The 14,197-nt window shown below is 45.6% G+C and overlaps 1 protein-coding gene across 6 annotated transcripts in view; it reads right to left on the bottom strand.

Annotated features, from left to right (window-relative positions):
- The window catches only part of Nrp2 (neuropilin 2), a 114,970-nt gene that overhangs the window by 72,255 nt on the left and 28,518 nt on the right, over nucleotides 1-14,197 (bottom strand). For all 6 annotated transcript variants that reach the window (XM_051153920.1, XM_051153922.1, XM_051153921.1 and 3 more), the window contains exons 3-4: nucleotides 6,777-6,958; nucleotides 457-687 (exon numbers count right to left, since the gene is read on the bottom strand). In XM_051153920.1, coding sequence (XP_051009877.1) covers nucleotides 457-687; nucleotides 6,777-6,958 — 413 coding nt within the window. The remainder of the gene's footprint in view (nucleotides 1-456; nucleotides 688-6,776; nucleotides 6,959-14,197) is intronic.

The raw sequence follows: 14,197 nt of genomic DNA, 5'->3' as shown, positions 1-14,197 counted from the left end.
TGTGCTGCTCCTTCACCTAATCTCTCCAGGCTCCTCCTGGCTGTAAATGATTGCCTTTTCAATATCCAGGACTATATTAATAGTAATGAAATAACAGTATTCATGATAATAGCGATGATAGGTCATTTCACAGCCAAGACACTGAGAGATTAGTTACCTTGCCAGAGTTGTACAGAAGAGAGATCCAAGTCCAGCCAGTCTGACTTTAAGTCCTTCTATAGCATTTGACTACAGAGTCACTTCTCATAACTTGGTATGGAAAAGAACATCACCTACAGTCTTGTCATCTCTGATGGCTAATCTCAACTATCAAGTTGATGAGACATCCTCTGGGTATATCTGTGGGAGATTACCCAGATTGGGTTCACTTGCCTACTTTGGCTGCTACTGTTCCTAGGCTAGGACCCTGACCTTTACAAAAAGAAGAACGTGAGCTGAGTGTAAGAATTCACTCACCATGTGGAATGCCATCCCAGATGTCTAGCCAGTCATATTTGCAGTCTCCTTCACCAACTTGTAGAGGGTCATGCTCCAGGTCAAAGGTCAGGAACTGCAGGATGATCTCCATCCTGGGTTTGGCCAGGATGGTGAAGGTGCAGTCCAGATTGTGTGGATACTTCTCTGGAAACCCTGGAGACTCAATGGTCCCATTGGGGCTTGTGAAGTTCTTGGAACAATCTTCAGAGCCTGTGTGCCAGCAGGGTGGGGCGGGGGAGGGGAGAGAGAGGGGGGAGCAGAATAAATGCATTGGGGAGCAGCCTTCCTCTGCTGCCTCCTCTGCCTCAGCCTTTGGGTTATTTAAATGTTTGAGCCCACTGGCCCCTACTTGCACTGCTCACAGGGGTTTTGTTTCTGCTGGAGTGGCCCTTGAAGCAATATGCCCATCCCCTCTATGTTTCAAGCCCTCAAGACAGCCTCCCTTTTGGACAGAAATTAGGGATTCGGATATCAGAATAAGAGTGACAATTGAGGAATTGGAGGATAAGAGGTAGAGCGGTGTGTGTGTGTGTGTGTGTGTGTGTGTGTGTGTGTGTGTGTGTGAGAGAGAGAGAGAGAGAGAGAGAGAAAGAGAGAGAGAGAGAGAGATCTTGAAAGAGGAACAGAGTCCTCATTCTCAATTACTCAGCTGCTCACTCCAGAATGTAAGTTATTTCAATCCTTAAGGAAGGCTTGCTGGTTGCCAGCAGGGAAAACAATGTTATCCCTTATTTATTGCTGACCTCAACACTAGCCTCTATTGTACCCTAGCCAGCTAAGTGCCCCTTCTCCCTCCAAGATCCAAGGTGCCTCAGGGGAGGGGCAAAGGGGAGCCCGAGCCTCATTCAAGTCCTGACTGTATTAAAACGGGCTACTCTGTAGTGGTGGGACAATTAACAATTGCAGTTTTTAGCTGGTGGATCACAGCGGGGCGTTGGGGATGTTAAAGGCCGCTCGGGAGGCGAGTTTGGAAAAATGCATCAGTGTATTGACATTTGGAAGGCTTCTGGTGCCTTTGTGGTGGGGACAGCCTTGTTTCTCCCCTAAGCTCTTGGCTTAGCTTTCTGGGGATGCGTCCTGATGAAATGTGACACACATTCGCAGCCTGCTGCTGCAAGCTTGGACAGCAGCAGCAGCAGCAGCAGCCACCACCGCACTAAGAGGATTACTTACAGCCACCGCATCTCCTGATGCCTCTAGGTGGAGTCAAATTTAGAAGAACACAGCAACTGTTCCTCTGGGCACAGGCAGGGATGGAGCCTGGAAGCATGTGAGCATGTGCATATGCAGAGAAGAATGGGTACAAACTAATGATGGGCATGTAAATATTGGCAACTGCAACAGATTTCATTCACTACATTTGGATTTTAAAATAAGAAAAGGAAGCAGGATTTATAAAGGGGATAATAGACACTCTAAGCATGAAGAGAAAAAACCCTCCAACAACACAGAAATACTCAATAAACCAGGTGTTTACTGGCAGGAAGTGTTCTCTGGGGATCACACTAAAATATAACTATGGGATGTCAATATGCGGATCTTAGCCCGAAGCGATGTCTTTATCTGCGGCTCCTGTAGCAGGGCCCTCTGCAAGTCTCTTTATTGATGATGATATTCCGCAAAGCTGCAAATATCTGACTTGGAAAAGGTACCCATGCAAATAAGTGTGTGTGTGTGTGCATTTGAGGTAGGTTTGTAACTTTCTGTAGCCCAGGCAGCTTAGGAAAGTTCCAGAATCTTATATCTCTCCATCTGATACCTCTCTCTGCCCTCATTGCCACACCTTGGGGCTTGTGGGTAGTTGTGGGTACAATGAGGACCTGGAGCAAACCTTCCTGGGTTACTTGGAGCTCTAGGGACCACATCTCAGACGCTTTGCATTTCCTCCAGTGGCACAGCAGCAGCCGCCACCACTGCCGCCACCACTGCCGCCACCACCACTGCCGCCGCCGCCGCAGCAGCTGCGGCGGGAAGGCCCAGTGGGCAACTAGATTGGGTGGGATGAGCTGGTGTGGCCACCCTTCCCTTCCTCAGCTTTGTTTACCATCAGGCCTCCAACTCCTGAGAGCTTCCTCAGTGGCCTGGGGTGATGCAATTTGGGCCAGCCAGGCCAGCTGGCTGGTCTTCAGGGGGCCAAGAAGAATTTTGAAAAGGTTAGAGTTTAAGGCTACTATGCAGACTTCTTCGTGGGGCACATAGGGAGCCTCACACAGTGCTGGATGGAAATCAACTCTCTATTCACGACTGACTTGAATGTTAGCAGAGGCCCCTGAAGAGTCCCCTCCTAGAGCTGCCTCCATTGTCACCCCTTTAGAAGGTGAGGGGACTCTACCCCTCCTTGAGAGTTGGGAATTTATGGTAGAATCTTTGATCTTTTTCATCCATGGGGGAAGAAAGAGTATCAGCAACCGACACTTAGAACACAATATGGGCTCTGGAGAATGTGGTTCTAAACCATGTTTCAGAATCCCCAGGGCTAGCATGGAACTGGAAGGGATTTTTCAACTGTAAGGACTTACGGTCAAACAACAAACAAACAAACAAATGACAGACAGACAGACAGGCAGACAGACAGTGCATGTCTGATGCATGGTTAGAAATGGATACATTCTTTGGATTATTCTGAGAGAGGTGAGAAGACCTTGTTTTATCCTTTGCAAACAGAAAAGTCAGACGTCTTTTAACTTTATGTATTTGTCTCTAGCCCTACTATGGTCAAAGCACCAGAATGGCAGACGAGGTAAAAAAGGGATCCTGGAAATGGAGACAAACATTGCATCTTGCATAAATCTGACTAATACGTAATCTTTTTCTGCAACATGTTAAAAGGACAAATTTTTTATTTTAGTTGGTTTTTTGAGACAAGGTTTCTCTATGTTATCTTGGCTGTCCCGGACTCACTTTGTAGACCAAGCTGGCCTCTGCCTCTCTAGTGCTGGGCTTAAAGGCGTGCGCCATTTTTAAAAGTACCCAGCTGACAAATATTCATGTCGATTCACAGTTAAGATTACGTTGGAGGTTTGAGCCAGTGTGGCAACTCATACCTGTTATCTAAGCACTGCAATGCTAGGACACTGAGGCAGGAGGACTACTGTGAGTTCCAGGCAAGCCTGAACTATGTATTGAATTCTAGGACATCGTGGGCTACAGAGTACGACTCTGTCTCATACAACAACAAAGCAACACAAAACTGAAGTTGGGGTTTGGACTTTAGTGAATCATTTCATCCCAAAGGACTTTGGCCTCTGTTGAAGAGGAGCCTACACATACAAAAGATATGGGAACACAATGGCCGATCTGAAGTCAAGCTTGACTTGATCACAAGTGGGGGAATTCAGGCCACTATTGTAAGGGGCCCAGAGTAGTGGGCATCGCAGGTTTCCTTTACCTATGAACAAGTCCCACAATTTTACATTCAGAAAGGCCACTCAGTAACGGACACAGGAGAGAAATCTGGATTTTGAATTTCTGATACAAGAACATCAGAAAGACAACAAACATTTCCTACTGGTTGCATTTCCCAACACCACTTTTCAAGTTAAAAAAAAAAAAAATTCCTTCCTTATTCTGTCCCAGATTTGGTGATTTTAAGTTGTTTAGGTTTGCAACTTTTTCTGTCTTACCCCTTTCCAGGTAAGTCAGCCTGGTGAAATATACAATAATTTATCCTTCATTTAGGGAAGCCATGACCTTCCATTCCCGCCATATGCTCTGTTTGTCCCAGCCTTGTGGGTGCCTGTGTCTCAGTGTAACTCTGTCGCAGAGCCTGCAGAAAGGCAAGCTTCCAGAACCTTCTGTATGGCTGTTTGCGTATCTGTGTTTACAGTTTTCCCTCTTCCTTTTATAAATCTGACTGGCAAGCACAGTTATGTTTGTTTGGATTCCTTCAGTATGTCCACCCATTTCTTTCATGTTCTGTGGATGATATAAACTATATTTTCTCCCAGGACTGCAACCATGGAAATAGGGACATAAGACAAGGCACCTACCTGGAAGAGTATATACTTTTCTAAACTTCTCAGTTTTGATTTTTGCTCTCTTGTGCATTTCTGTGTTTGATAATTATAGGATCGACTTCCATACCACTAGCTACTCTTCCTGGCGGGCCTAATGGCCCCTGAGGAGGCACCTGGACTTTCACCTTTTTTTAGCACACTCCCAGCTGTGTGGCAGGGCTGTCACTCACTATAGTATCACCCAGGGGTGACCCCAGTTCTTAGAGCGGGCTCAAGCCACCTCCCCTTCTTGGCTGGCACTGCTGTTTTAGGTTCTTCACAGACTTGCTGCCTTATTAAACATTCTACTTCTACAAGTCATGGAAAGAGCCGGCTGAGTCATAATACCTTCTTGTGTGTTTTATGTTTTAACAGCCTCCTTGCAAATTGGCCAATGGATGGAGGGAACGTTCTTCTTTTCTGTGGCTTTCTGGAGGGTGGGGTGGGGGTGGGGCATCATGCTTTGGGAGATATGAGCCACCAGACCTGAGATAAGCTAAATGGCCTTGCTCACGCTTGTCCTGACTTCCGCTGGCAAGCTCCCTGGAAGGTCCCGCATGAGTTGATGCCTTTCTGTGCTTGATGTGGTAGAGTGGAGTGAAGGGGTTCAGTATTAGGGACTGATAGGTTGCAGGGGTCTTCAGCTGCATTTCCAGAACAGTAACACGGCGACTTGTGCCTTCACATAAACGCTCACTCATACTACCATTTCCCTTTTAATGTTATCGGTAGCACGGACAGTGCATCTGTAAGATGAGGGTCTGTCTACCTGGCTCTCCCACAAGCCATGGACAAGAGAGCCTGCCGTATTCCTTCTTTCTATAACACTCTTAGTAGGGGATGCTCATCAGAGTCTGTGCATTGGTCTGCACCTGGCGCTGGATCTCCAAGAGCTGTGGCTCCAGCTATGCTGATGCCAGGGACACACAGATCAGCTCCCAGGACCTGACCATGGTCAGAAACATGAAAATGCATGGCAGATGGGCCATCTTCAGCCTATCCCGTCTCTGACTGCTGGCCACACCCCTTCATTTGATTCCACCTTCACAGACGGACAAGTCCAACAAATATTTAGACAGAGTGGATATAAAAAGTGCTTTCACAGCCACCACTTCCTTCCAAGAACTGTTTAATGAAAAAACCAAACCAAACCAAACCAAAACAAAAACACCAAAAAAAAAAAAACCCAAAAAACCCAAAAAACCAAAAAACAACAACAACAACCCCCCCCAAAACCCCCCAAAAAACCAAACCAAACCAAACCAAACCAAACCAAACAAACAAACAAAAAACCAAAAACAAAACAATCCTCCATATGAATAGTTTCCCTTACACTGAACTTAACGGGTGCCAGACTTGGGTTTCTCAATGACAGTGTGACAACCTCACCTGGAATCAGACTCCATGTAGGAGTTACGCAACTTGGGCTTCTAAGGAAAGAAAACACTCAAAGATGGGACCAGATCTTCTGAGGCAAGGAGTAGGGCAAGGCCAGGAGAACTGAGGACATTCTTTCCTTAGCCATAGTGGGAACTGACATGCGAGAGGGCGACACATCTCTGGGAGAGCGGAAGTGTGGGCCTGCCACAGCACCTTCAGAGGAGAGCAGTTAGCGCTGCCATAAAGGCCCAGGGCACCTAATGAGACGCATGGGGTCCCCGCAGTCATTGCAAAAAACTGTCATGTCGTCTGCCCTGGTTTCCACTATCAGCCGGAAGCTTTTCAGGATGTCTGATTCCTTGGCATATGGGAGATAGGAACTCAGCGTATAGGGGTGGTAAAATGGATTGCCAAGGGGAATGTCTAGGAGTCATAATTTAATTTAAAAGCAATGACTTGACCCCATTCTGGGGTTCATGGTGAGATCTTTAGAAACCCTAAACAATGAAGAGATTATGTCCTCCAGCCCCATGTAATTCCAGATAAAGACAACATTAAACCATGAAGTAGCTGAGATGAAGTTCAACCAAGTTCAACCATGAGGAGCAGCTTGATTTAAAACACACAAAAATCCAATTCTTCCAAGAGATGTTCTTGCATTTACTCCGCCCCGCTCCCGCCCTCCTCCTGCTGCTGTGCTGACACTTCATCTCTGCCCTCATCATGGAAGTCATCTGACCTGCCTTTTCATGTCAAGGCATTACCAGGTTCACCTTAGACGCCTCTTCCCCTGCCATCATAGTCAGGCCAGATGACCGACTGAAGCCCTAACTCTGATGCCACCCACCCAACCGTGGCTCCCTGCTATGTTCCACCTTCCCTAAGACACCCCCATCTCTGGTCTCTCCTCAAGATCCCACTAACCTGTTTTGAAGATCTCATAGCGGAGGGAGAAACCTGCCCCCTGCCGGGCGTAGTCGGAAGTGAACTTGATGTATAACACGGAGCCAGAGGAGATGATGGTGGGCGGGGCGATGTTCCCACAGTGTTTGCCCAGGAGGTCAGCTGACTCACTGTCCCCGTCCCGAATCTCAATGAAGTCATACCTAGGTGGGACAGGAAAGAAAAAAAAAATGTGGGCACAGATGAAAAAAGATCAGTCTGAAGATCTGGGAAGGACCATTATCCTGTGTTTGCCTCTCCCCGTTCTTTTATAGACATTCAAGTGTTACAGAGTGATCGACAAAGGACACCGTACTTGCTTTGGCATACCGGCAAAGACAGACACAGGAAGTTGCTTTGTTCAAGCTACAGTGAATGAGCTCAAGGGCGGGAGGCCTTATCTCTTGTTCATATAAGAGCAATTACATTATTCTATCAGGATCTCAAAACAAGCCTTGTTTTCTCCCCCCTTGGGTAGCAGTAGCATCCATTTTATTTCCATGGTGACCTCCCTAAATCATTGTCTCTCCTTAACTCTGTCATTGCAAGTTACTAAAATGCTTTGAGCACCCATGTCTTCAAACGGAGTACGAGGAGAAAACTAGTCATGCCCGCGTGCTGACATGAGGCTGGGATGAAAAAATTACATGGCAGCAGGGATTGGCACCCTGGGGGTTTTCAGAGGTGTTTTTTCTCAGGTCCCCTACCCTGTTTCAGTTTTCTCCTGGGCCATACCCTCTTCTTCTTTTTCTTAATTGGCACTCTCCCCGTCTGCAGGCCACCTCCTTCGCTGAGACTACAAAGTTCCCATCAACACCAGCTAGTCAACATGTTTTCAAAAGAGATCAGCACTACATCAGATAAGGCAATAAAAACTTCCCCCCAAAAGCCTGACGACTCCCTGGGGGACTGTGTCTGTGTGCCCAACAATTAGTAGCCTTTTAAGAGTCAGGCTTGGCTGGTCTCCCCTAAGCTGTAACCTGTGCTTCCTTCAGACTGGGTCAGATGGGCCTGGCATGGGGCATAGAGATGTCTCACAGTCTTCCTTGGCCAGGTTCATAGACTGATACACACAAAAAGTGCCCCTTCATCTTGACTGACACATTTCTGTTTTCAGCTGGGGCGCATGCCCAGTAATGATCTCTGTATTCCTTTCTCCCTTACTCCTGTGCTTTTAGTTACTCCTTAAATCATAGAGCTGAAGTGGAAACTTCCTCCCAGTCTGCTTACAAAATCACCCGTCTCCCTCTTTCTCTCCTCTCTATTTATTTTGTATCAACCTGTAAAAAATAACACATAAGAAATTTCTTCCTTGTGGGTAAGGAAAGGGGTTTGACAGCGTAACCCTCCCTCCCTGGGATGTGGCCTCCAGCTCTTGTCACATAGGTCTGTGGGAGCTGGCTGCCCACATAAGTGGTTGGAGTACATTAGAGAGGCCTGAGGCTTTTACTTCAGCCTCCTGGAGCCATGTTTCAGATTGCTCAACCATTTCTGAATAAATAAGCCCGTAAAAGAAGAAAAAAGGAGTGTGTTACCAGGAGCAGTTTATCCTGAGGCCCCGGAGGGACGGACTCCCACAACCAAAAGAAGGTCTGGTGTTGGATCCCTTGAGAGAAGTGGGGATGGTGTGATAAAGGCTTCTACAGGAGTTCTGGTGAGATAGCCAGATCGTCAAAAGCCTCAGGGTGGGATGGGGGATCTGCTCCGGTTTAGGAGTTTTTAGTGTGGGGCATAGTACTGACTTAAAAGTAAGGTTACTTGATTTCAAAACAAAAATGAAAATATACTTCCTTTGTTCTTAGAGAAATTCCCTATCTCTTCTGGAAAACCCCTCCTTGCTGTTCCACTCTGAGTTAAGCACTGCCTTGCAGAGTCAGCTGAGCAATGGCACACACCCAGGAGTGTGCACACAAGTCAAGTGGTCCTTTCTCACCCATCACGAGTTCCCTAGCTCAAACGAAGGAGAGCATGAAGGCCCTGGGTGCACGAGCTCAGACCTGGGGATAGACAGCTGGGTTAGGATCCACTTCTTCTTACCTGAAGGCCTAAACTACAGTTCTTTAGTAAGCAAACAATTTGTAAAAAAATAAAAGCTATAGCCACTAAAAATGTCGTTTCCAAAACAGAAGAACTGAGAAAATTAAACTTCGAATCTTTCTGAACTTCAAAAAATGGGGGGAGAATGGGGCTGAGGAGAAAACTGAGAAGGTAAAGTGCTTTCTGTACAAGCATGAGGTCATGACTAAGAGCCTCTGAAACCAGAAACTTAGGCTAATTTCAGTAAAGTATGCCCGCAATCCCATTGCCCCTACTGTGAGACCAGAGGCAGAGACGGAAGATGCCCCAGAAGCTTGCAGGCTGACTAGTCCCTGTCTCAAACGAGAGGGAAGGCAATGACTGACACCCAAGATTGTCCCTCTGACTTTGCTCACTCACTGTGGGACACCAGCACCTTCATGTGTGCACAAGTATGTATGTGATCACATGCGCACACGCACACACACACACACACACATAATACATACAATGTCATTTTTAAATGAAGGATATAACAGTAAAAAGAGATATTAGGAGAGTTCTCCTTCAGTTATGAGCTTTGCATGACTGAACCTAATCTGCATAAAGAATTATTACATTGTCTGGCACTCAGTTGGTGCTTAAGAAAGCTAACTGGCTTGTCAAATCCTCACACCCATTTTGGAGGCAAAGAGGTTGCGCCACACACATGGATGCTGCTTCTCAGAAGAGAGACCTGGGAGTAGCAGTAGAGTGAATGTGAGCATGTAATCTCTTCAAACATTTGGAAGGTACTTTTTGGAAAAATTCGACAAAAATTTGTTATGTAGATGGCCTTTAAACCAGAATCCTTAGTTTTCCCTAAGAAAACAATCAGAGTGTGGTGTAAGGATGTATATGCATCCTTGAGGGCATTTTTATTTTTTTTTTAAAGGAACATATGAAAAGGGAGAAGATGTTTCCCTTATAAATAGCATCGTGTTGAAAAATCCAACTAGAGAGGGTGAGTAAATCAATTCTGGTATATTTATAAAATGAAATATTCAGCTGCTACAGAAAATAGTGTGGCAGGTCTAGAATTTTTGGCTGTATAGGAAAAAAGTTCATGATACATCATCAATGCAAAAAGAACAGATTTCTAAAGTCTGGCTTGAATTGTACACATGAGTTTCCTTCATAAGCATTCACAAAGCTAAAGCTGAAAAACCACATCTAAAATGCTATCACCAACGGGGTAATTTTACCTTCTTTGTTTCCTTCTGCTATCTGAATTATTATAAGTTCACATTTATTTAATAAGACTAGATTCCTAAAAATAAAGCTGCATCCCTGAAGTTTTCAAAGTAGAAATGTTGAGGAAAAACAAGCCCTTATGATAGCAGAGATGAGCATGGTGGCGGGTGACAAAAATCTCAGCACTTGGGGACCAACGCAGAAAGATCAGAGTTCAAGGCCACTGTGGGCTATGTATGCTGTCTCAAACGCCAAAGAAACAAATAACAAAATAGCAGGTAGGTGTGGGTTCTTTTCCAGGATCACTTTATCATCCATCTCACAGAGCTGGAGTGAATAGGATGAAGACCACACCAGACATGGCATGCCAAAATAACAACAGCAGCAGTAACAGCAACAGCAAATAGTATTTTAGATATACTCAGTAAATAATATTTTTAAAATATAGTTTTAAAAAACAAAACAAACCTGGAACTCATTCTCTCTCTCTCTCTCTCTCTCTCTCTCTCTCTCTGTGTGTGTGTGTGTGTGTGTGTGTGTATGTGTGTGGTGTGTATGTATGTATGTGTGTGTGTGGTATATATGTATGTATGTATGTATGTATGTATGTATGTATGTATATATGTATGTATTTGTGTTTCTGTGTATGTGGGTGCTTTAAACAAAGGACAGAGAGGCCTTGGCACCCCCACTGGCTAGTCCTCAGAAGTGGGCGGGTTTTGTAAGGTTGCCTAATCACCCTTGGAGTCATTTAGAGGATTGACAGAATCAGCCAGGAGGCGGAGCAACCAACAAATGCCATTGCAGAGGGAGTGCCTCAATTTACTCGGTGACTTGACTGCCCTCAGGCCTTTTTTGTATCACGGCCAGCAGCAAACCCATGTTTACTTTACCTATACATACCTACAGTGAAGGCAATGCAATTTGAACAAAGGGTCCTCTAAGCCAGTGAGTAGCACACACACTCTCTCTCTGCTTGTTAGTTAAGGGGACCCCCACCCCCATGAATCTCTTTGTGAAGAAATAATCAGGCCTTCCTTGAACTTTTAGGAAAACCGGATTTTTCTATCAAGCGTGCATGAGGGAGCTGAGACCACGGGTTACAAGTTGGCAGGCAAGTTTCTCCTCCCTTAGGGTCCTGGCTGCACCCTGTGGACAAGTCCTATTTAACCATGTGGCCTTCTGGAAGGGCTTTTGGTAAAAAGGGCACTCGCCAAGTGACAAGCTGACTTCATACAGAATGTCTCATTTACCTCCCGTGTGACAGAGCCATTTGGGGAAATTTTTTATTATTAGGGATTTGCTGCAGCTGGAGTAAATCTCCTTAGAAATTTCAATGCTGTCAGGTTCATTTGTGAAGGGCTTGGAAGAAGCTCGGGAAGTTTGTGGCTTTGGGATAAATACAGGCTTTGCGTGCAGCCTTGAATCTCCAGTGTTTGTTTGATCAAGAAATCTGGGGTGCAGAGTTGAGCTTCACCCCAAGGACAGTGAAACGGAATAACTTGAAAGCTGCCCTCTCTCCCAACCCATTATTGCCTCCCAGAAGCCAACACCAAACAGCTAACAGACATATTAACTACAGTGTTTGCATTTCATTATTCATAATCTCTCTCAAATGAAAAAATTCCTTTCGAAGCTTTAACACTACCTCTTATTATTTTAGTTTTTTGTTTTCCCCTCCAGAGCCAAAGTAGCCATCTCTACCTCATTCTTGTTTTCTCCCTGAACTGTTCCCTGAGTACTGTCTTTGCCGTTACTGCACAGCTTGTGACATCTGCATGGGCAGTGTTTGTGTCTACAGATTGCTTCCTCTGCTTTCTCTTCCAGCCTTGAAGTCTTCATTTCTTTACCCTAAATCCACATTGGCTGGGGGCAGGGTATGTGGCATCAAGAGTCAGAGAGAGAGACAGACAGACAGACAGACAGACAGACAGAGAGAGTGCATTGAAACAACAGTGGCATTGTCTCTCCTCCCATCACTTGGCAAGCATGGAAAGAGGCTCTCTAGTGTCCCTCTCACTTTCCCAGTAGGTCACCCAGGCTAGGCTGCCTACTGCTGAATGTGCTCAAGAGTGCCCTGGCTAAGGCCTTGTTCAGAGCTATTTAAGGTCTAGCCTGGCTCCTGTCTGCCTTTCTGGGAACGTGTGTGTGTGTGTGTGTGTGTGTGTGTGTGTGTGTGTGTGTGTGTATGTGTGTGTGTGTGTGTGTGTGTGTGTGTGTGTACCAAAGGCACAATCCTTAGGTCCTATAAGGATGTTGCACCCTCAGGATTTGGATCTCAATAGGAGTGGCTGCACTTAAGGAAACCAGATCCTTTGGCAGGTGGGCACTGCCTTTCCCTTCATCCTGCTTGCTTCACAGATGTGTATGACACAGACTGCGAGCTTTCTCAAGCCCGAGACCCTGGCCCTTTTTCTGGAGAGGGTTAGCCTGTAGACTTGATTGTTTAGCTGTGTCTCTTGTACTAGGGAGGAAGCGGGGTGAGGCCAGGCTTGGCTCTTCATTGGTAGATATGGGGTATTTTGGGGTCCTTGGCACACAGGGATCGCTGTGTGTTGAGGGAGTAAACGAAGAAGGGATTGCAGTTGGTGTTGTGTGTTACAATAGTGCTTTTCTACTAGTGCAATAGGCCGGTCCCTGGCATACCTTCTGCCTTTGCGCCCCAGCCCATCCACTGAGCTATTCCGGTTGTATGTGAAAACCTAAATGTTGCTTCGTGACACAAAGGCATAAAATATAACATTTTGTGGAGAAGAAACATCTCAAATCCTGCTGACAGCATTTTCACTATTAGCGGCAAACAAATCAACTATAATTAAAATGCTGTCAAAGTGATTGGAGATTTTTTCTCACACTTTCAAAGTTCCATATTTCATGAGTGGATTATCCAGGCCAGGGAATGTACCACCTCCCGGAGTGCCTTTCTTCCAGGAAGCTCAAAGACAGCTACAAACACTGTCTTATTAATCCTTACATTAAAACCTGCAGGGGAAATGGGAGGAATGTCATCACAGCCGCTAGCAGCTCCCAAAATCTCCCAACAAAGAAGCTGCCTGAGACAGGGTGGATCTGCACAATGCTGAGGAGTCTGGTCAATATAGGCCCAGAGCCAGGCCACCTGTTTCTTGGGTCCAGCCTTTAAGGGGAAATTGGCTTGCTATCAGATTAGGTCTTTTTAAAGAAGACTATTTCATTTCCTGAGATTTCTAACTTCCATTGTTGTCACTCATTTAATAAGTAAATCAATGGAAAGTGATCATATTTTATTGAATAATTACAGGGGTCAGGCTCCCCATGTAGTGGATGTATAAATATTTTTGTTTTGATCCCAGGTGTGGGATGGGGAACAGACTTGTGAGAGATCAGGTGATGTTTATCCACTAGAAGACGAACCGCCTCATGTGGGGGCTTGTTTTTTGCCAACTGAAACACATCTTAGTACAGACTCTGAGATATATATATATATATATATATACCCAAAACAGGAGGTGAGGGCTTTTTGAGTCTTGGTATTGTTTGGCTATTCATCGCTCCACTTTGACATACTCCTAAAGAGAACCTCATCAGAGAAAGCTCTGGGTTCTGGCTGCTGTTCCAGGTTCCAGCAGCAAATTTGGTTGAATTTCTGGTCTGCTAAAATCCTGCTGACTACACCCGGGGAATCGCTCCCAGGAACTGAGTCCAGAAAGATCTACTTCTCCTGTTCCCATTAACCTCTTTTCTCTCCTATCTAGGGTAGGTGGGTTGGAAGGGAGGTGTAAGCATTAAAGAGCCCCAAATAAAGTAGGTTTGGAAAAGATCAAAGCTTACACGCCCCCCCCCCCATTTAGATATTATTGAATTTAAGCCTAACTTAAGTACATACTGGGCTGGTCATGATTACCACTCATTTGTAGAAATACAAGTGGAGACTTGGCTTAAGTTGGGTGAACAGCCCAAGATGACAATGAGGAAAAGGCAGAGGTGGGATTTGAACTCAGGTGACCTCACTCTGGGCACACAGGCCTCACCTCTTTTCCCTGTTCTTCACTGTCTGGAAACACCAGATTGCCAGAGCACAAAAGCATGAGGCAGGCCAGGTGGGAAGAAACTTCCCAGTCTCGGGTTTCTATGAAATGAGCAGAAGTCTGAAGCACCTTCACAGAACTCTGCTC

This window comes from Acomys russatus, chromosome 12 (assembly GCF_903995435.1).
Source record: "Acomys russatus chromosome 12, mAcoRus1.1, whole genome shotgun sequence".
Classification (NCBI taxonomy): domain Eukaryota; kingdom Metazoa; phylum Chordata; class Mammalia; order Rodentia; family Muridae; genus Acomys; species Acomys russatus.
Note: the sequence above shows the minus strand (reverse complement) of the source record. Positions and strands in the feature narration are given on the sequence as shown.